We start from the raw sequence: 22,858 nt of genomic DNA, 5'->3' as shown, positions 1-22,858 counted from the left end.
GGTAACAATAACAATAAAATAAAAGTAACAGTATTTAGTGATTGGAGTTGCGTAGACGGATATAGCAGGAATGGACAAGGTTCATTACAATATATGAAAATTAAAAAGTAGAAAGACTTTTAACCTTTGAATTCCACTTTAAACTTGTGCAGTATAATGTGAAAATGACAACAAATTTCATTAAAATCGTATTACGTCACACACTTGCAGCAATTATTCAGATAGTTACAAGGCGCGGTACTGCAAGGGTTACAGTGTAATGTTAAGGACATTATTTAGAATCGTTTATGGAATGGTCAATTACATGTCAGCTCACTCACGTTGTAATTATGATTGTACAACGGTTACTTATTATTACGGCTTTGGGCAAATGTATTTAGATACAGGGACAGATAACGAACGACACACGAAAGAACTGACATCAAAATAGTTACATGTTAAAAATGCAGAACAAGCAAAACGAAAACGATTATTATGTTACACAAGAAGACCGCTGCGGAAAATCACGAATGCTCAATGACCTCGCATTCCTGACAAGGACGATGCGTATGACTATGAACACATCTACGTCATATTATTGGTTAGTCAATAGCTTGCTTCTTTATGAGGATAACAAACTTCTACCGAACAATCTGACGACGCTTGATTAATACCTCGCCCACCGTCTATTTGGAAAAACACACTATTAACTGTTCATCACAAACAAATCTGATCATACAGGATACTATGTATATTAGGCCTCGTGCAGTCATTAAATCGTGTATAACCTTTTAAAATCATTTGTAAATCCCTCTTTTTTATCACAATTCTTTTTGCTTTCGCTTGGGAAACCCTAAAATATATTTTTGACTTACTAAAATAATTAATGCGAAACTTTGTGAAAATATTTGGACGTTTGTTAGAAGGAAACGCAGAAACAACGGATTTGAAAGAAATTTGGCACACAGATAGATCATGTCCTAGATTAACTCGTAGATTACTTTTATCTCTATAATTTGCTCATATGGAAATGGAATTGATTTTTAAATAGTTTTTTTTTTAAATAGATGATGCTGGTGTCATCCATGTGGTGCTATAAATTTGTAGTGTTTTAATGATTTTTATAGCGGAATAAGCTTTTCACGCGGGCAATGTCGCGAGCAACACCTGGGCATTAAACTACGATGTATTCGTTTTTCAATAATCTGAGAGGAACAATCTTACGTTGGCCGTGATTATTATTCAAGAATGCAAAGATGATGTATAAAATAAATAATAATATTATATCATCGTTTTGTTTCGCAGCACCTCAATGTTATTCGAGTCTATAAAAGTTATGTAACAAAAAACGAAGCATCCCGTTCACAAATAAAATCAGTAGTATTTTGCCATAAAAACGAATATCATAATATCCGCCGTCGTATAAAAAAACGATTAAACCTATGTATTTTGAACATTAATATCGATCATTGGATAGTTTCTCATCCCAACAAAAAAACATCTATGATAGTCTTTTATTGAAATGGTAAATACTAACCAGTATATAACACTTAAAGAATAACGGATTGACACAAACTATAGGCTGCTGGCTGTTCAATTTATTGCATTCGTAAATAATTATTTATTTCACATGTAGCTTTAAGTTTACTGCCTATATCTAATATTGGGCTTGGCAGTCATTATTCCTCACAAACTAGAAAATTCATATATTTTATTAGGTACCTATACGTGTGGTATGCGAAAAATAATTATAAATGTTTTATTTGAATCATTGAAAAATTTAGGAAAATACTTAATATATATTATATTGCAATTATATAGTTAAATTTAAGTCATGAATAGTCAATTAATTAAGATTGACGCAAATTAATCGCCCAATAATAGATCAGCACCGGTGTGACGAGGCGTGTTTCAAACAAAGCGTTAAAAAGATTAGGTTCTATGCTATAAGCTATATAATATGCGGTAATTGAAAGACATATTATATAACACATAACAATGGGTAACCATAGTAATACGAAAGAACATGAACGACTCGTTGCCATTAGGCCTTTATCAAGCTAACGTAACCGATTGACGTCTCTCGGCCAGTCTGTACTAGGCTCCGAAATGACGTTTACAAGCTGTCACTGTGATGACAGACAGTCGTAGTCACAGCATTATGACGGGTTACTGTTTTTCTAGGTCTACATTACCTTGAAAATTCTTTAACAACGAAGCAAGGTGCCTCAGCCCACAGCAACATAGATACGATCTCTTTGACAGGGTGATAATCCTGAATGCGAATCAACGCTAACCCGAATCTCAAAAAAATAAGTATTGCTGTTTAACATTATCCCACCTGATATTTCACATACTATTATAATATGAATTTAATACATATAATAAGAACAACGGGACGGTTTTATTAAAATATTAGATATACTATGCTTAAAATAATTCATTCAGAAAATTACTTACTAATTACTTTACCATATATAGGCGATCCTTGGTTTACCATACATATTAGATACGTACATTAAATAGCCACTAGCGCATGCAGAATTGATCAACTTTCATTTAATACGATCACCTCTAAGCGCTCGGCAACCACGAGTACGAGTATGTTTAATACTTTGTTTGCATTGGCGTCAACTTGAGATGTGTCTATACGTGGGTGTATATGTTAGTGACGGATTTATAATAATGATATGGTGGAGTTGATGGTATGATTACATTCCAATTAAGCCCGAGTCGTGCGTGCGACTGAGAAATTAAGCAAGCCTTCAATCTTTTGTTGCTTTAACGAATAACTTCTTACAAGAGCCTTGCAGTAACTGCGCTCAATAGCGTGGTGTTCTAATACCTTCACACGATTACGCGCTGATTACAGCCCCGTTCTAATGGAAACCCAATTTACTGGGACTACTATGTACTTTTAGTTCATAGCAAATATGCACAATATGTTAATACAGTAGATTTTGTCTGTAAACTAAAATTTGTTACTGTCTCAAGCGGACCGAATTTATGTAACTTCAACCTTAAAAAATAAGTCCATGCTATACATCTGGTCTCTGGATATGTATTATAGTTTTGGGCTTGAAGAGAGCATCATTCTTAAGATCGATCAGTCGGATATGTTTAGCCAGGCGATCTTAGAGGCGTAAAAGTCGTATGCAACAACTAAACTAGTTATAATCTTAAGTACATAAGAAACAACTACGCAACTAATTCTTTACACATATAGCCTGAGGATGCTAAAGATTAAAATGCTCTTAAATCTCTTATAGCAAATAACACAATGGATCCGGTTGATAATACTTATAATAAAATTTATTTTGTACTTAAATGCACTACATGCAAATTTTCTAGAATAAATTCACGAGTATATTAAAAAATTAAATTAAATTTAAGGTAATTATACTAACACAAACCCAAGTAACATTACAGTCCATCATGTTCAAAAATATTTAATGACCCATCATCAAACATTTTAAAAATCCTATCGCGTCATGTGTATACCGATGAACTCATGATATTTAATGATAATTACTTGTTAATTTGCAATAATAAAAAATCTGATTTATTTGCTTTTGTAATTACGAGCGAGATCTTTTATAATATACTGTTAAGATCCGATTAGTAAAGGAACAAGTGATGTTTTGTTAACCTCGTGAAAATCAATAATGCGAAAAATTATTGAAATGTAAATAATTGATAATTATGACCATTAATGTTAGGCGGATATAAACCAAGTACAATTAGAAAAATCATTGAATGTAGTCATCAACATAATATTATCTTTCACTTACTAAAAAGTTGTTACTAATATTAATTGAACACTAAAAACATCATGTCGAGATGATCTGGCGCCGTTTTTATACTACTACTTCTACTTCTAGACGCCGGCGCAAAGTTTATTAAACCAAACGAACTTAAGTAAAGAGTTACACATAATGTAGGTAAGGGAGATTTCCCTTTATAATTATCATCTTTGTGTTTTTATCCGATGTCCGAAATCATCCTAGTTTTACCATTTTACGATTGTCATAAGAAAATTATAGTTTATTGGTCTTATTCATAATAAAACCCTTATCCAAGGTATAAATCGCAAATAGTTAAAACGTCCTATAAGCTTATCGAGCCTTCGATAAAATTTCTTATTCATAATGGTTTCATAAACCTCCGATAACAAAAAGGCCTTTAAATGTGCACAATGTTGCCATTTCGTAGAAAAAAATAATTTAAATAAGTTCTACCAATTACTACCAAGTTTTGTCTCTGGAAACAGACAATTCAAAAAAAAATTCTGCCATTGTCACAATGGCGTTTGTCAAAAAAGTAAATAAAATAAATACAGGAGGAAGATTTATTTGTTGTTCTCGAAATTCTTTGTAAAACTTGGAAGAACGCAGGCAGCAAACTGCGATAAAATGGTAGAGAAGTGGAAAGTAGTTGGAGGAAGACTAGGTTGGTGCACCTCTTTTCTGTATTTGAACGTTTGCGCTATGCATTCCTGCATTGCTAACTATTGCTTTTTATACAAGATTATGTTGAAGAAATTGATTAGGGAGCCGGTATGAACCCGCTCCCTAACCAAAACCCTCCCTAAAAGAAGAATATGAATTCTTGAACGTGAATGTCGACACGAACTACAATTTCATATAGGTGTCGTAGATTCATTTGGGGGAGCTGTGCTAACTGAAATGTAATATTGCTACTCTTGCATTGCGTATGTCAAACAATACGCACTATGATAGCCACTCTTAAAGTATCCATATAAATAAAATATTTGGATAATATACAATAGTGATTATGTACCCTGGTGGCATTCAGCACAAATAATAATGTTAAAACAGCACAATGAAATATAAAAGGAATAAATCAATTTTATTTTTTAGATCATGCTCATTGTGCCTCCTCAGACCCCACTTCCAATAGAAAATATAAAGGAGATATGTATGTATCCATTTTATGCTATAATCATGTAGAATATTGTTGTTTTAGGTAGGCCATAAGTAAAACATATTTTTGAGGTCATTATTAGTTAAAATAACAAAGAAAATAAATAAAAACCTTTATTTATCATGTAGGCATATATATAAAAGGCTCTTATGACAAGTCAACATATAATCAAATATGATTTACAATTTGTAAAGTACACAGATTAAGGCATGCATATGATACATTAGTATACTATAATCCATCTCCACCTGGAAATATAAGGGAGGTATTAACAAATCATCATTAAGTATTTTAAATTTATTCTATAATCCTGTGGGATACTACTGTTGTATATTTGAATAAACATTTTTTTTTTATTTCAAATTATGTTGAATACTTATATATTGCATAATTTCAGGTTTGTCCCACATCTGCAGAATAAATTGCAACAGTAGAAGTGGAACACACGAAAGAGTTGCATGCTATTCAAATGGACAATGAGCTCCAGTGAAATAAACTAAATTAAAATTGAGATATATTAATAAAAGAAAAATATAAATTTTATAAAAATAAATGACAATGACTAACTTTAATTATGTTGTATAATTAGTTACCTTTCAGTATGAACAACTTTAGTCTAGATTTTGGGGGTCAATAATGATAATAATTGATTCTGACACCTCTTCAATATTGGACACACTATTCTGTGGCATATATCTCTCTTTTAGCAATTGCAATGTTGTGCAACACTGCAAGAGCCACAATAGTCTTCACATTGCCAAATTTAAGATATGCCATGAAACAGACATTGAAAATGCTATTTCCACACACCAAAGTTCTTGTTGCAATATCCGGGAGTTATGAGTGCTGCTTTGCCATGTAACAATATTTCTGATCTGAAGATTAGCATCACAATTCACCTACAACAAACCTTTAAATCTTACCTGAACAACGACATTGAGGAAATAATATCCTTTTCTATATAATATTAGGCTGCGTCACAACCATATTTTTTAAGGTTATATGGGTGTAATAAATACAACCAATTATAGATGGGAAGTCTTTTACATGGTGAAATTCCAGCCTTAACAAGGGTTCCTCTGAAAAGAAGTGGGGCATAATTATAATCTGCAGCATGTAATACGAGCGCACGCTCCACTCTGCTACATATACCACTGGTAGTGGCTTAAGATAATCCATAGAGGTCTCCAACATCTTACATCTATTAAGAAAACTAATGTAAAAGTAGTTCATCATTAGGTATACGTATTTACCGTAAGTCTGTATAAATACGGAATAGAATTAACTTACCTCATGACGATCCCAACATGTCAATGCAGTTAATTAAAACTTGCAATTCTTATGATCTGCCACAATCTATACGGTGAAGCTGCAACTCTTCGCGGACTATCAGTCACTTATAAATGCAGCCATATGTTTGGAAAAATAATACCGTTTACGGAATTCATCATTATCCAGAGAAAACGGATCTAATTTCTGACGACACATTTTTCTACCTAAAGCAGCCTAGCTTGCATTTTTAATACATAACTAAATAAAATTATTTCTTGAACCGAAAATGATCGAAATGTTGTTTACTTCTAAGTACAGACTGACTTTGGCAACAAGCGTCAAACACGAAACAGCTGACCGACGTCAGCCATTTTTTTGCTATCGAACGCTTAACATAGGTGTAAAGACGGGGTTAGGCTCGATAAATCAAAGCATCTTTATCGGAGACTTTTAGCGCAATTGAACCATTATGAATACCAATTTTTTACATGCCTCCGATAACGCCCAGATAAACTTCCGATAATTCTGATAGTTTTATTATGAATAAGACCATATATCTAATCATAGTTATTAACAGATTAAATTAAAAAGTCAGTTTGTCAAAAACTAACGTCCCTTGTTTTACCTGTAGGGTCTGCAAATATGAGATTTTAAATATGATGTCTTAAAAAATCCAAAAAGTATAAATCCAGTTTTACAGCTTGCTTTGCCTATTCCCTAATAATTATTGAAGTCGAAGCGTATAAATTTAGCCTTTGGTGAAGGTAATTTACGACCACGTAAAAAAAAAGTACAACAACTCGATGTAACGCCTTACGATTCCAAGATCATGTCATGGATCCCATGGATGGGAATAAGTTATATCTTATATCATGGGATCTTTTGTTGTTCGGAAAAAATGCTAGGCCGCAAGTCCGATTTATAGCACATAACATATACAAACAGTTTTTATAAAATCATTCGCGTATAGTCAAAATAATACAACAACAACTTAGACTTACGCTCTAATGCAATATTACATATCTATACTATTATATAAAGCTGAAGAGTTTGTTTGTTTGTTTGTTTGAACGCGCTAATCTCAGGAACTACCAGTCCAAACTGAAAAATTCTTTTTGCGTTGGATAGCTCTTTGGTCGTGGAGTGCTATAGGCTATATATCATCACGCTATACCCAATAGGAGCGGAGCAGTAATGGCTAATCTCAGGAACTACCGGTCCAAACTGAAAAATTCTTTTTGCGTTGGATAGCCCTTTATTCGTGGATTGCTATAGGCTATATATCATCACGCTATACCCAATAGGAGCGGAGCAGTAATGGCTAATCTCAGGAACTACCGGTCCAAACTGAAAAAATATTTTTGCGTTGGATAGCCCTTTGTTCGTGGAGTGCTATAGGCTATATATCATCACGCTATACCCAATAGGAGCGGAGCAGTAATGGCTAATCTCAGGAACTACCGATTCGAACTGAAAAATTATTTTTGTGTTGAATAGCCCTTTGTTTGTGGAGTGCTCTAAGTTATATATCATCACGCTATGACCAATAGAAGCGGAGCAGTAATGGCTAATCTCAGGAACTACCAGTTTGAACTGAAAAATTCGTTTTGTGTTGGATAGCCCTTTATTTGTGGGGTGCTATAGGCTGTATATCATCACGCTATGACCAATAGGAGCGGAGCAGTAATGAAACATGTTGCAAAAACGGGGACAATTTATTAGTTTTGAGAGCTTCCGTTGCGTGCGCTGCGTAAACGGTTAAAGTTATGCAACAATGAAGTATGACGGGATTGTTAATCTTAAAAAGTTCTTAAGAATATATTATAAAAAAAAGTCCCCCGCTACATCTGTCAGCCTGAACGTGTTAAACTCAAAAAACTACCCAACGTATTAAGATGAAATTTGGTATGGGGACAGTTTGAGACCCTGGGAAGAACATAGGCTCCCGGGAAACTATTACTTTTATAACGGAAAACTTTAGCCTGAAAAACTTTATAACGCGGGCGGAGCCGCGGGCAAAAGCTAGTTATAAATAATTCTATATTATAATTTTCATGTAATTATAAGTATCTACTATCGTATTAATCCAACCCATAGTAACACATTAGCCTTGAGCTTGACACTTCATCCTACAGGTCACTACGTCATCTTTATTACGGTCCTCCTCAGACGCGTGTTTTGGTAATAGCAAGATCGTTCGACGGTGTACAAAAAGCTGTTTAGAATGTAAATGGGCGTAATGTCCGGTACGTATTGTCATCTGGTGAATTCCAATTCTCAAGGCGCCGCATCAGTATCCGAGTCCTGCAGCGGCCGACGCGTCCTCGCCGCCGGTTGTGTAACATGGCGACAAAGGGATAAACGTCAGACATGATACAGCCCGTCTGTGGCGACGCACAACGTGACACGCCACCTGTATTGCTTCTTTATTACCATTTTTCCTGTCAACCAAAGGCTACACACGAGCCTCACTTACTCCATTGTAATTCTTCGCAACTTTAATTTATTTTACATATGTTATATGATATCAATTACATGAAATAATATGAATGGTCAGTTAAATATGATGCACATTGAATATTACTTAATTTATATTATACCATTTTCATTTTTTTGTAGGAAAACATTTTATGGCTCATTCAAATTGTTATGTGAAAAACAATCCCGTTATAGGTTACGTTAAAAATGACTCTTATGTTCTTTCACATATTTTTACGGGAATGTATTATTTTAACACAAATTAATTAACGGAGTTTTATCACAATAACTGTTATAATTAATAATTAAGGAATACAGTTTTAATGTTCCAAATAGGAATAGTACACAATGGTCCGAAGTATTTTTGAAGTTTTTAATTCGCAAGATTTGTGCACTGAGCAGCGGCGTGCAACCTCATATATAAACCTTGGCGATTGTTGCAACACTCTCAGTACGACTCTAGTCGCTTTGCCGCTTGGAGCAGGCGCGTCCCACGACGCCGGCCACACGGAGAGGGCGAGAGAGGAAAAACTCGAGACGGTTCAAGAGCTGAATGTAACTGAGACATGTGGACCGAATGAGTGCAGTGTACAGTGACATAATATTAGTGAACAGCCCATTAAGCAACCACAGTAACGAGCGTGTAGGTGGCGAAACATAAACAATGGACACAAAAAGCTCGGTAAGTGATGTATGCGACTCATTAGCTCATGGTTTATGCCAATAAAACGTGCATTATGATATTTTCATGCAAAATCAACCAGTAAAATGGGTCTTACCCTATTACATCTCTATTACACGTGTTGTACGAATAATGTTTATTTAAATAAAGTTTATTGCAATAAACTTTAAAATTTATCGAGTATACTGTAATATCACTGATAGGACTTGACGAGTGTAAATAACAATTAACTTCCAATCTACCGTAATTTATGGGATGTTTCAGTATAATTACGAACGATACATCTCGTAGGATATACTTAATAAATGATGATTACTTCATTTTTAATATTATGTCTTATTACCATGGTTACCACACGAAGTTCATCTCCGTCAATTTTTTTGTATAAAGATTTCGCATTTTAGCACGGTCGATAACCTTTTATGAGGAATTCCAATTTCAAGCAATACCAATACTTAAACATAATGCACTCAACCTGGAAATTGTAACAATTACTCCCGGATCATAAGATAAGTATATATTACTGCCACTAGATCAAGGTAGTGGACTAATAGTGTAAGACAGTTGATAAATTGCAATAAATATTACAATTATATGAAAACATCGCTTAAGTAAAGGAATCGTGAACGCAGACACGTCTGTTGCTAGCCGACTTTGCTATGGAAATATTTTGTTTATAGCCACTAATCAAGCGGTATAAAATTATTCTGACAATGAATACATCAAATTATATGCAGTTTTAGAGAGATCTAAGAATGATGATGAATAGCAATTAACCTCTTTAACAGATACTTTGACTTTCAAACAGCAAAAAAGCGAACTTCATGGTTGGCTTTCAGGACAGGTGGTAATTCAGTGAAATCATTTTACGTTTTGTACTAAGATCGCTTTCTGCCTGTATGCTCTTTGGATTACACCTTAACGATGTTAACTTCGAATTATTATGATATTGATACTTCTTACCCTTAGTACCTTGATGCACAAGTAGTCAGTAAGGTTGGGTATCACAAACAAAATATAAATATTTTCCATATAAAAATATTAATTAGAAGTTCGACCAAACCAATGTCAAACAACAACAGTGGGTAATATCAAAAAAAGGCAAACATCCTCTTGTATTAAAATAATATGCATATTAACGATTTGTGCTACTTGAATCTAAAAAATTGACATTGATTAAACCTTGTCGCAACTGGTTGCCGGACACGAGTCGGCACAGTATTTAAAGGATTTTATATTTATAGTAAATAACTGTTACTATTCTTAGAAGTAAACTTATTCGATACCTAAATAAAAAATACGAACATTAATCGTCACTTGATTATGACATTAGTAACAAAATAAGACATTTTTATACTTGTGCCACATATTAAAGGTATCTTGTATACAGTGTACCTACCTATGTGATCATATTATTTTTTACGTATTAAAGACCTATGTATTGAGACGATCCTTCGTATTCATTTATATACAAAGTTGAGTGACTAGTCAAATATTTTAGGGATTCATATTTATGAATCAATTAAAAAAATCACAAACAAACCAGATTATTAAAATTTTTAGTTACAACCATTAATACAAAATCAGATCATACTTAAACTGCATATGTTAATCTAAATATCAAGACGATAAAATATGTAATAATTGTAAAATATCTGCACCGTGAACAAAAGAATCAAGATTCGAAAGCGTCTGCTGGAGCGGGCGAGAGCTATTTAGTGTGAGGTAAATGGCACAGGGACTGACAACTAAAATTGCCCTCGACGGGCGGCCTTCACATTTCACAACACCCGGACTTACGGAACATCCAGTCAGCTCGGACGGTTGTCGTGCATTAATTCAAACTAAACCATTGAAATGATAAAATGAACTGGAACAACCAACATATTCTATACAGGCACTCTGTTGCAATACTAAATGACTCATTTGAGATTGCACCAAGTAAAAAAATACAATAGCATTGTTGGCTCAAATATTATTTTATTCTTTGGTCTTATACAATATCTACTAAGCAAAGTTTTTAAGCGATTCTATGTACTATACGGTTAGAGCAGTAGTAGGTGCCGGTAGCAATAAAATGTGTCTGATGATAACCTTATAAAAAAAGAAACAGACAACCAGACATTTGGATTCAATAAAATATAATTGCAAATAGAAATATTTACGAACATTGCAGAAGCAATAGGTTCATGGCTAAAAGTATTTATTAAATATATATTTTTTATAAGAGAACGATCAAAACAATTTCCGTCCCATTCATACTGACCTGGAAGGTCAATGAATCTTTTTATTTGCATTTCATTAAGTCAATATCTAAAGATCTATAGAGATTGCTTAATATGGTGTCGAGATTAAGTTTGTTGGGAATTACCATTTAGTGATTTATTAGCCACATTTCCTACAGAATTTATTTAGCCCCCAGATGATTTCAGAAAAAAAAACTTTTTGGACCACTCTTACGTTATGCATGTCTTTGGAATCTGGTGCCACTAATTTAAGTTAAATATTGTTATTTAACGTAATTTATTTTATTAATTAAATAATTATCAAGAACCATTTTCTCAACGTTATAAAATGTGATTTTTGATGTAGTCTACTAGTTCTACAAATAAATACAGCGTGACCTTCGTAGTATAAATAAAATTTCCATAAATATCAACGAACTCCGTTAAATATGCGGTATTATTAAGTTCAGTAGTTAGTTGACTTGAGGATTACCTTTTATTACAAATAATATCTTTTATTGTTTTAAAGTAAGGACGTTTAATAATATTCTTGGTTTTATTGGAAATACAGATAAAGTTAATAAACTCTAATTATATAAAATTTCTTCGGAATTTCAAGGCCTTCTAGGTTTTTGCGTCAAAGGTCAATGTTTTAAGCCTTCGTGCATGCTTTGTCTTCATAAAAATATAGCTCTAGTCTAGTTTTAAAGAAAACATAATATACTTCCTAAAATTTCGAGAGTAAATTTTGCTAGAATATTACAAGGATTGTATTTTACTATATACAGCAGTCCCATAAATGGTACGACAAAGATCTTTAGATGATAGCTTAAAGGGTGGTCTAGCAGACATAAAAAAAAAACATATAAAAATTATACGATTTTCAAAATATAATTTTTTTTTCGAAAAATTTCATTTTAAAATTCCCTATTTGTAAGTATTGGACCAAACACCAAAACGAAATACAACTTCGTTTATCCAACCTAACATTACGTCTCCGCAGCAAATAAAACCGTAAGCTCGCTAGATTGGACTTCCCACTTGCAAAGCGGATCTACAGAGTCTGTGATGTAACTTATCGCAAACATTTATAGAAACAGCATAAAAACTTAAATGTACTGCTATTGCCAAACATGTCTTTTGTTTATTCAGTATTTTCTCAGCGAGTTCGATCATGTGGGTGTTACATTAAATATATTTTCACATATTTTAAGCATACCGACAGCGCCGCAACCGAACAAGTTTCGCCTTACGAAATAATTGGTAAACATATTTTTTCGCGCCATTGAGCGCTCTTCACGTGACGAGTAATAAAGGTCGATGTATTTACCTCATTCGATACACCATGGCGACACATTCTCAAAAAAGTTTAATCGAAGCCTTACATGTCGTATAAAATAAACTTAAATCTTGTAATTGTGTCAAGTGTCTTGCAGGATATTCGGTATCCGTATCGTAACCTCAGAAATAATAATAGAGGACGTATTTATCCAAGGTCCAAAGAATATATTTAGTTGAGACACAGATTATTTATACATAATATTAATGAACTGTCAATAGGTGCCCCCTAGATATAGCTCAATATTATGCATTATGACATTCTTTAAAAATTACGGTAACCCACTAAACTACTTTGTTAGAAAACGGTCAATCCGGCATCAAAATTATTATGTGCCAAAAATACTTATGCATAATATATCATAGAAGACTACTTTATTGTAATAAAATTAAGTAGGTTAAGCTCACGGGCTAAGCTATTATATTGACAGTCGATTTAAACGTAATTTAATGAAACGACTATGACCTTAGACTCAGTTGACATAATAGTGACAACGTTGTATTTGTCATTCAGTTAACAAGATCGCCAGGAAGTACCACTTTTGATGTATATGCTATTTTATATAGACCCTAAGACGTCAAGGTAACAAGCCTTTGTCCGAAACAGGCAACTGCGTTGATCGTTCAACATTTGAACATTCGATCAGAAATAATAAAAGTCCATGCTCTAAGAGTTTGTTTCCGATTTTGTAACGTTCAAAATAAAGGGAATAAATACTAAAATCCTATAAACACAGACATACTAGCCCTACCCATGTGTGAAATTATTCATGTGCGATGTGAGCGCCACCCCGTACGTTATTATAAATTGAGGTTGTATAGATGTTTCTTAACATATGATGAGGTGTAATTGGTTTAATGAATTTGGGTGAATATTATGCCCACAAAGTCTTGGATTATAATCTTAGTTTAAAGTACTACCTAGAAAAGTCTAAGGACATTTCAGACTACCAACACCTCAAGCCGCCATGTGACCATGAAAACTGCAGTATTCGAAATGTCGAGAGAAAATTAAAATATAAAAAACCGCGATAAAATCCGGAAAATAGATTTATTTCAATGTCCAGCCTTCGCGTAAAAATAAGAAATCATCAACATTATGGTCTAATTTCGATCGTAAAAAATGCTCAGTGTGCTTTCTATGTTTTTTTTTTAAGATTTTCCAGGGAACGAACCTTCTTGGGATTAATGTTAAAATAACTAATTTTAGTATAAATTGATAACCGAATGTAAAAGCTTTCGATTAAGTTGATTATGTCCAGTCGCTTTGACAAGTACATCATTTAAATGTAAATAAGGCGTTGAAAACATCGATGAGTCACGATAGTCTTCCTGGCGTAAATAACCGAAGAATCCGGCTAAATAACCATGTATTCATGGCCACTTTTTCTACCAGTACATATCATTTGGGCATAATAAATAACACGTAACCACTTTAAAATGTATAGATGATAGCATCACTTTTGCATCTACACTATAAGATTTTTTATAAGTACTATAATAACTCACGAGTTTGGCATGAAACAAGTGCCTCGTCGGCAGTTCTTATCGATCGTAATTCGTAATTTTATTGCAAATAAAATTATGAAATCATAATTCATGCATCTCATCATTGTCAATCAGTAGTCAAACAGCTCCGAAGCAATTTGCATTGACACGGATCCCGTTAATACAACCAATTGAGTTCAAGGACATGTATAAGCATCATGTCAGTGTCTGTGACCAGCGTGAACAATGAGTTATACTGCGGTGCGTCCTCATGCAATCGCGTATAAAATATGATAATTGGACACTCCATGACACGTCTCTGCATCAGCGTAGTCTAAACTGAATATTCTCGTTAATAGTTTTTACATCTCATATTGCCGCTAATATTCTTATAAAATTGGTTCTTTTCTTCATAATAGTGCTGTTAGTACCTACCAAGTATGGTCATCATAGCAACCTAAAGTCTATGAGTAATTTAAGCAATAAGATTACTTAGGAATCAGTGGAGAAAAAAAAGTGAAACTAAATATTTATATTTATCGATTAAGACCGTTACCCATTGTGACATTTACAGCATTGCCAATATTCCAAGAAGAGCTATGAAACAGGAATGTACGCTTTCTCTTTTTAAGGAGAACAGTCTAGTTACACGTTAGCCGATACTCATAGTAAATGTAACTACTATTGTTCGAAATTAAGAAAGTTGTTTAGGCAGTCATTATTCTTGACTGAAAATGGGACGACCGCGAGATATTAACTAAGTACTTAAAAATACTGCAAAGTGAACTTTGCTATGTAAATGAGAAAGAAAACATTGGCCATAGCTATTTACACAAGTTCGACATTAATTATATAATAGATAGTGTTATGGTACACACTACGTGTATGTATTCTAAGTGTTTGTTTGAAGCCTGATCTACCTTCTACGTAAAGTTACAGTATTGGAGTGTCATCAACATCATCATCTTAGGGCAATCAAAGGTGCACAGACACAAGTTCTAATTACTTCCGCGGTTATAATCAACCGTTATGAGCATGCATGACGAAGCGCATGCGTTGACTGTTGATGCGTAAAGATTATTTCTTGCGTAACTAGACCGTCTCGTAGGACCGAACATGTTTCACAACTATACACCTGTTGTTATGAGGCTAACAGGTTCGTAGTCTTATATCTTATCCTATTAAACTACAATGGTTACATAGTTGTTTAAAAATGCTACAATTATGCATTACATTGAAATGTTATAAAATGCAGTTTATATTATGTTACTAAACAGATATTATATGCGGTGCACGAAATTAAAAGTGCAAATTTATACATGCAATTATTGTTTACTTTTATCACATAAACATAAGCTCACGCCTTAACTCCTTACAGGTTAGGCAGGAGACCGACTCGTGCATCCACATTTTGCAGAGATTTTCAAAATGTAATAAGGCAAGCTTGTTGCCATATTAAGGACAAATTACAAGTCTGGACAATCTGGATAACCTTTGATTTTCCAAAACGAAACTCGGACAAATTTTTGTTGCTCGATGTGGATCGAACTGAGAACTTCACAGTTTCAGCCTAAGTACGCTGCCATAGACACTAGGCGATAGCAATTATTATAAATATAAATACAAGATGGTTCTCACGGGGTATGCGAACGTGCCTACGCACGTGTTGATAGCAATTATACATTGAATCATGTAGGCACATATCCGTAAACGAGCACGTGCCCTACAATGCGGTTTATTAAAGGAATAATGACAAAAACCATTATATTCCATACAGAGAAGATAATATAGAACCGCGTGTTTTATCATTGCATAATTACATCCACTTAGCAGCTCGTCTTTTTGTACTGCAACAGGGTTGTGACGCTACGTGCAATAATTGGAAAAGCAACATCAGGAAACTAAATTCATAATTACCTTACGCTTGTGATTTCGTCTACATTTATAAAACTGTAGTATTTTGATATTGTAATAAAAAAACTTTTTTTTTTTACATATCCCATGACTAGAACTAACATACGTTTGTAAAATTGGTCGTTTCCGGTGATTACGATTTCGTAGCACAATTGACCTTATTCACAGCTATTTCATTTGAGAATAACTCTATCACTACGGAATAAACTCTGAGTGCAGATAATTAATTCTTGAGAGCATGCGGCATGTTGTTACACTTTGTAAATGGTACGGTGTAACAGTGAGACTGCAAAACCCCGGAACCGGTTGTTCGTATTTGTCGAAACGTTTTGCAATATTTTATCACTGGGCTCTGCATTTCATAGCAGAATCACAAGGCAAGTGTACAACGCTTTATTTCAAACATGTAGACTTTGTTTCTACATATTGTTATATACAAGTAGGTACTACAAATTCAGTATATCGCAAACATACTTCATAATTCACGAAAATAAATCAACAAAATAAAACACAGTGTGTATAACCATCTGACCTCGACGAACAACTGTAAAAAGTAAAAAACATTAATGATACTAACTACCTAAAATGCTTATCCGTCATGTTATCAGAGTAACAAAGAGGACCGTGAAGCCGAAAGTAAAGCTAAAATTTATTGCATCAGAGGCCGACGAAACGAGACCACAAATAAAGAGAACACGAACCTTGAGCACCGTATCTGACAAAATCAATCGGACTCCGCACAAATCTTGACCTAAAACGTAATTGATGAAACTCTATCGACAACCACCGAATTGTCTGATGAATGATCTAATACCCGAAATACTATGCATTACACAAATACTACACATATCAGAATGATAAATCCGATAGGAACCACAATACGTCTGAACTTAAATATTAGGCTACACACAATAGAACATGCCGATTACATCATTTTAACTGTGATGAAATTAAATGGCGATAGACATAAAGGCAGCATTTTATGTCTTAAGATGTCACAGGGAAGAGCTCTGCATGTTCTTCCGCAAGTATTCGGTAACAGCTAACCGATGTTTCAACATGTGTACATACCTATTTACTTATTAGTTTTTATGTTGACGTTTTTGTTCGAAGATCTATTATAACAGACTGGTTGCAGCAACAAACTAAGGCGTGGGCTAATTTTGCAACACCAATAATGTTTAAACTTTATCACAGGGCTTTGTGTAGTTTCGAGTAAACTGACACCGTCAGCCGATAATGGGTCGAAGGAAAACCAATATATTATAACAATCTTGAATAATCCATATAAAGACAAATTACGTTAATGAAACCAGTTTATCAGTATAATTAGAGATGTCCGCAGTCGCATCAAACATAGAAGCAGACGAGGCAAATACGTGTGTAGTGACGTAAATACAAATACGCTTTAAATTGATTCAACTTTCCGTTTCAATGCTTCCAGTACAAGCGCATGAATTTTAATCATACATTAATAAAGAGTTGTAATGTGGCACCGACTCAAAGGTTTCCTCCAAGGTTTTCTCGACTCAAGGATGGCAGGGTGTATAAGTAATGTAAATCATTGAATTCCTTACCTTCGTTAATCTATAAAGTACCTAAATTATTGTGATAAAATTTTAAACAAGCTTTATCTACATAATGAATTGCTATACATTTTTAAATAATAAAAATGAATATACGCATAAGTTAATTGTATAATGTAAACCATGTGTCGCAATACTCGACAATAAAGATACCACTCGTAAAACAGAAGACACGAGCCAATGAATACATTGTATCGTTAATTTATTTGTTGTACCTATGCAAGTGCATCGTACAATGTTCGTTCATTAATGCCTATTGCGAGATAAAACTTATATTAAAATATAGAAAGTAGGTTATGACGCAGCTACATTTTGGATGAATCTTTCACGTAGCTTTGAAATAAAACATCCAACACTCCCGCTTGCATGAAATATTCAATTAATTTTATATGTTACCTCTTTGTCATTAAAGCAGGAGGTTGTACTCTCTACTCATTTAACCATTGTCGTCATAACTTCCAAGTCATAAAGGCGCAAAATCCTACGCAACAAAATTTAAAAACAAGTAATAGATACTGACGAATAATGTCATGTTTTGTAATTCTTATTGTATTACCTGTGTTTTTTTTGGTATTATTGTACATACTGAAATATGCGTGTACTTCCATCTTTATTATGTGCCTTGGATTTAAAGTGGCAATGATCTTGTCACAACTTAGATTTTTATCTTTAGTATTATTGTGGTTATTGTTAGGACCACATTATTATCTTCCACCATTCCCTATTGCTCTTTCTATTTGGCTAACGAACCTAGTACCTACTCAATATAGAAATATAGACAATGTCAAAACTTAATCTTTTCTATTCATAACTCAATATAATAATATCAGCTGTCAATAACTCGATTGGCAGTCCAATGGAATGCGATGATAATAAATTAAATTTAACCCAGCCTCTATAAATGGTGAACGTTTTTAAAATTAAACTTATGCAGTATTTTTTATCAGTAGCGTTATTTTTGCGTAGGTCGAATCGCTTATCTGCAAGTCTTTTATGGCAATTTTGTTTTTTTCTAGATCTCGTCACATGAATGGCACATACCGAGACCGTCTTTGTCGGGCAGTAGCGGAGCCGGCAGCATCAGCGACTCACGATCTCGCGGCGGCTCCGCCTCCAGCCAAGGTTCATCTAGCAACCACAGCACCCACGTAAGACGACCTTTTGAGTTGCCGTATGCGTCACAACTTAATCGACATCTATACATTTCCGCTTCAATATATCATCCTCAATAAACTTTTTGTCTAATACTGCAAATTCCTACACTAATACGTTACACTATGACGTTATGTATTCTAAGGCTTTTTATCAATTTATACGTTACAAACCCGTAAAATAAAAACGTAAGGTTTTATAAATGTAAGTATCTTTTTAATAGTAATTATATAGTTAAACAAAAACTCTCAACTCTTTTTTTATCGCTAAGTCCTTTTTTGTTTCAAGATTTTTTAGTTTTATATATTCTCAGAATGAGCCCAATTGAACTTTGCCGGTCAGATTTGAGGTCTGACATTAAAATTGTGTACCTGGGGATACTTCTCTTTTTTTATTGCCAAGGGCGTTGGTAGGTAGTAGGATGAGGAAGATAGGGTGGTCATGGTGGTGTTTGCAAGTCAAGAAACATTGAAATCCTACTTATATTTCCAACTAAGCAAACTTATATAATTGTGCTACATCTTCAATTGGACAGTTAGTGAATTTGGAGTGACATTGGAGACATTTTTCGTTCCACTTAGAGGGCCTCTCTGGCTCGTATCAGCGACGCCCATGCCTGCTGTATTTGCAATCGTGTGAAAAAAGTGTCTACAGTCTCTTATACATATTAGTGTGTCAAATAGACGTTGTGTAATGCAACTCTGGTGTGCGAATTTATCAACACTGTGTAATATTTATGTACATGCAAAAAGATTTATACGCTCTAATTCTTTCGACTTGCATGAATTGGTCCGTATTGTTCCTTTTACCCACATTCTGGCCCCTTATTATAAAAATAAATTTGTGAAATGTTAACATTATTGGAACAATTTCAGAGTGTATCATCGGGCTCGCTGCTATTGAATGCGGCGCATCTGGCCCGCATGAATGGGAAAACAATAGAAAGAGACGAGATCGGAGGTTACCACAACAAATCGATGAATTATGAACGCAAGTCGGCCCTATGCGATTCAGTGGTTACCATTCCCGAGGAGTCGCATGAGGCTGTTGATTCTATGTGGAGCGGCGTAAAGCGAGAGGCGGCGCGCGGGCATGACGCCGCGTCAGTCGCCAGCTCGACACACTTCACCGTAGTGAACGGGTACACGAAGCACCGGACCGGCAAGGAGCCCAAATCATGTTGCTGCGATCACTCGCATCAGATTACCGTTCTTGTAATATCGATGACGATTTTGTTCTCAGCTTGTATACTGGCGGCCATATGCTTCGTTGAAAGTAAGTATAACCTTAACTCACATTTGAGTTATTATTGTTCTAAAAGCCATTCAAGGGCGAGTAAAATACGCGGCCTGAGAGGATTCCGTAGCATTTTAAGTTTTACACGTTTGAATTTTACAAATCATAATACTTAACGTGTCTGTCGTAAATGACCAACTTTTAATTCAACGCAAGAGTAATACTTAAGTATCTAAATTGTAAACATCTATTTGAAATGGATTATTTTTTGAATGAATTCCTTGCATGCGCAATATGCACTTCAGGCCAAATATCGATAAAGTTAACATCGAGTTAAGTAATATTAAACAAAAGTATCATGATAGTAAATATGAATTTACGAAAAACACGATCCATCCCGTTGTGGTGTTTCAAATTACAAATTGTCACGACGGTTCGTGTTTAGTTATCCTGTGCTAAGATAAATGACTATATTTCGCCTTATATGTCTTTTTATTTTATAATACATATATCGAGATTCAACACAGATAATAAATAACACCAAAAATATATTAAATAACGATATAATGTGGAATAACTTGAATATCTAAAAGTGCGTAGTACGTATTTTATAATATTTATGCAATAAAGTAGTCATTGTGGAATCAACATATAAGTATATATTTTTTTAAGTTTATCTTTGTAAACATATAACATATAACATTATTTCTTTCTTTTACTTTGTCTTTATGCTATGCTTGTCTGTAAAAAATTGTCTCGAGTGCTAAGATCGTCAAATTGTTCTTTATTGCTAAGTAATATACTGTATTTTTCTCTGATGTATTTTACATAGTCAATAAAGTATTATAAAAATAAAAAAAAAAATGAATACATTTTTCTTTTCTGTTACAGTGCGAATGCGCAAGGAGACCGGCATGTACAAATATTCCTAATTCTAATAATAATTTGGAAGAAGATACATGAAAAGTATTAATAACTAAATAGTTCGATTTTAATTTTATACTCAAACAATATTTGATTGTACAATACTAGATTTAAACGTGCAAAGGTTAAATACATAATATGTTCTAAATAGACGTAGTATAAAATATAAATCAGTAGTTAAAATTGTGGAATATGAATTGTCGCCCAGTTTACTGTAAACCTAAGGAATGTAGACAAAAATGTGTACATTATTATTTATATTTCATAGTTAAATGACGAGGAGGCCACAAAACTGTGATGTTGATGGTATTTTTTAATTAGTCTAATTCTTATATGGCCTCTGTTTTGTTCTAAATAAACAGCATAATTTTTAAAATAATTAAGTTGTAAACACGATGTATTATGAATACGATATAAACATTTAATAATAAATAGCAATATTGATAATTTTAAAACAAAATGTAAATGGTTACTTTGTAAGATTCCATTATATTGTGGATTTATGTAATCATAATATTATTATCATATTAATGAAGGCATTGTATCAACTTAACGCCTTGCTACACACCGAAAGCGTCATATGCCAGAAAAAAGTTGTAAAGTTTTGTAAATAGCATAAAAATTTACATCTTTTAAACATAATAATATTATTTCGATCATAATACCTAATGTACGATAATTGTTTTGTCTTAATATAGTTTATAAGTGTATTTAAATTGTTGTGTATGAACTGTGATAATGTTAACAAAAATAAAAATATATCCTGTATATTCTTTCGTTTCGTGAAGAAACCTACATGCCTAAGTATTCTAAATTACAAATTTTGAAGATATGTGAAATTGCTGACCCCTAATAGGCTAGCTTGGTGATATATGGACTAAACCCTGTCATTAGTAAAGGCCTGTGCCCAGCAGAAGAACAGTATTCAGTAACAGTGTAATAGAGGGCTGGTATTATTATTATATTCTTGTGATTCATAATGATTCCTTACGATTACGCGAACGTTAGACATCAAAATTAAACTATTTTACGGATTTAATCGCGAATTTTTATATTATAATGTTCTCCCGACGTTTCGAAGACTTTGCAGCCTTCGTGGCCACAGGGTGGACTGAGGTGTTGGTTATCTACAAAGTCAACTTCTTTTGATTCACTTCTAGACAGCGCGGTCACGGCGACTTTCGTGAGACTGCAACATGCATCTTCTGTAGCGATAGCTAGGTTTCCTGAATAGGGTGTTTGACTGGTGTAACCAAAAAATATAGAACTGCTCCAGGAGAAAGAATAGTGGGCAAAAATATTTATCAAATACATTTTTTTGTTTTAAATGTATTGTATTTATTGTATTTTCGACATTAAAATTTAGAATTTTTAATGTGTAACCCTCGGGGCCTAAAATAAAGCGATGCCGGCCGGGATTGCTAGTGAAGTCATCGCACATAAACATTGCATCATGCTAAATAATAAATTTACAGTAACGACTGCATGAAACATAGAACAGATGACATGCACTCATAACTTTAAAAAAACCGAGGTAACAAAAAACATACCTAATACACATTTTATATTTGACACTTATATTAAAACATTGATTTTTTAGGTGACAACAACATTTATAATACAATATACAACTATAAACT

At 33.7% G+C, this 22,858-nt stretch overlaps 2 protein-coding genes across 2 annotated transcripts in view; one reads left to right on the top strand and one right to left on the bottom strand.

Annotated features, from left to right (window-relative positions):
* LOC115444688 (nuclear migration protein nudC) overlaps positions 1 to 22,858 on the bottom strand; it is a 32,440-nt gene that overhangs the window by 5,758 nt on the left and 3,824 nt on the right. The gene's annotated exons all lie outside the window — the stretch shown is intronic.
* On the top strand, positions 9,110 to 21,988 carry LOC115444689. The gene is made up of 4 exons (XM_030170559.2): positions 9,110 to 9,355; positions 18,923 to 19,054; positions 19,934 to 20,333; positions 21,186 to 21,988. The coding sequence occupies exons 1-4, from the start codon at positions 9,338 to 9,340 to the stop codon at positions 21,224 to 21,226; spliced, it is 591 nt and encodes a 196-aa protein (XP_030026419.1). The 5' UTR covers positions 9,110 to 9,337; the 3' UTR covers positions 21,227 to 21,988.

Source organism: Manduca sexta, chromosome 26, assembly GCF_014839805.1.
Source record: "Manduca sexta isolate Smith_Timp_Sample1 chromosome 26, JHU_Msex_v1.0, whole genome shotgun sequence".
NCBI classification, from domain to species: domain Eukaryota; kingdom Metazoa; phylum Arthropoda; class Insecta; order Lepidoptera; family Sphingidae; genus Manduca; species Manduca sexta.
This window is presented reverse-complemented; position numbering and strand designations above follow the sequence as displayed.

Coding starts and splice junctions, on each gene's coding strand:
- LOC115444689 (XM_030170559.2), top strand. Junction 19,055..19,933: donor CTAGCAACCACAGCACCCAC/GTAAGACGACCT, acceptor GAACAATTTCAG/AGTGTATCATCGGGCTCGCT. Junction 20,334..21,185: donor GGCCATATGCTTCGTTGAAA/GTAAGTATAACC, acceptor TTTCTGTTACAG/TGCGAATGCGCAAGGAGACC.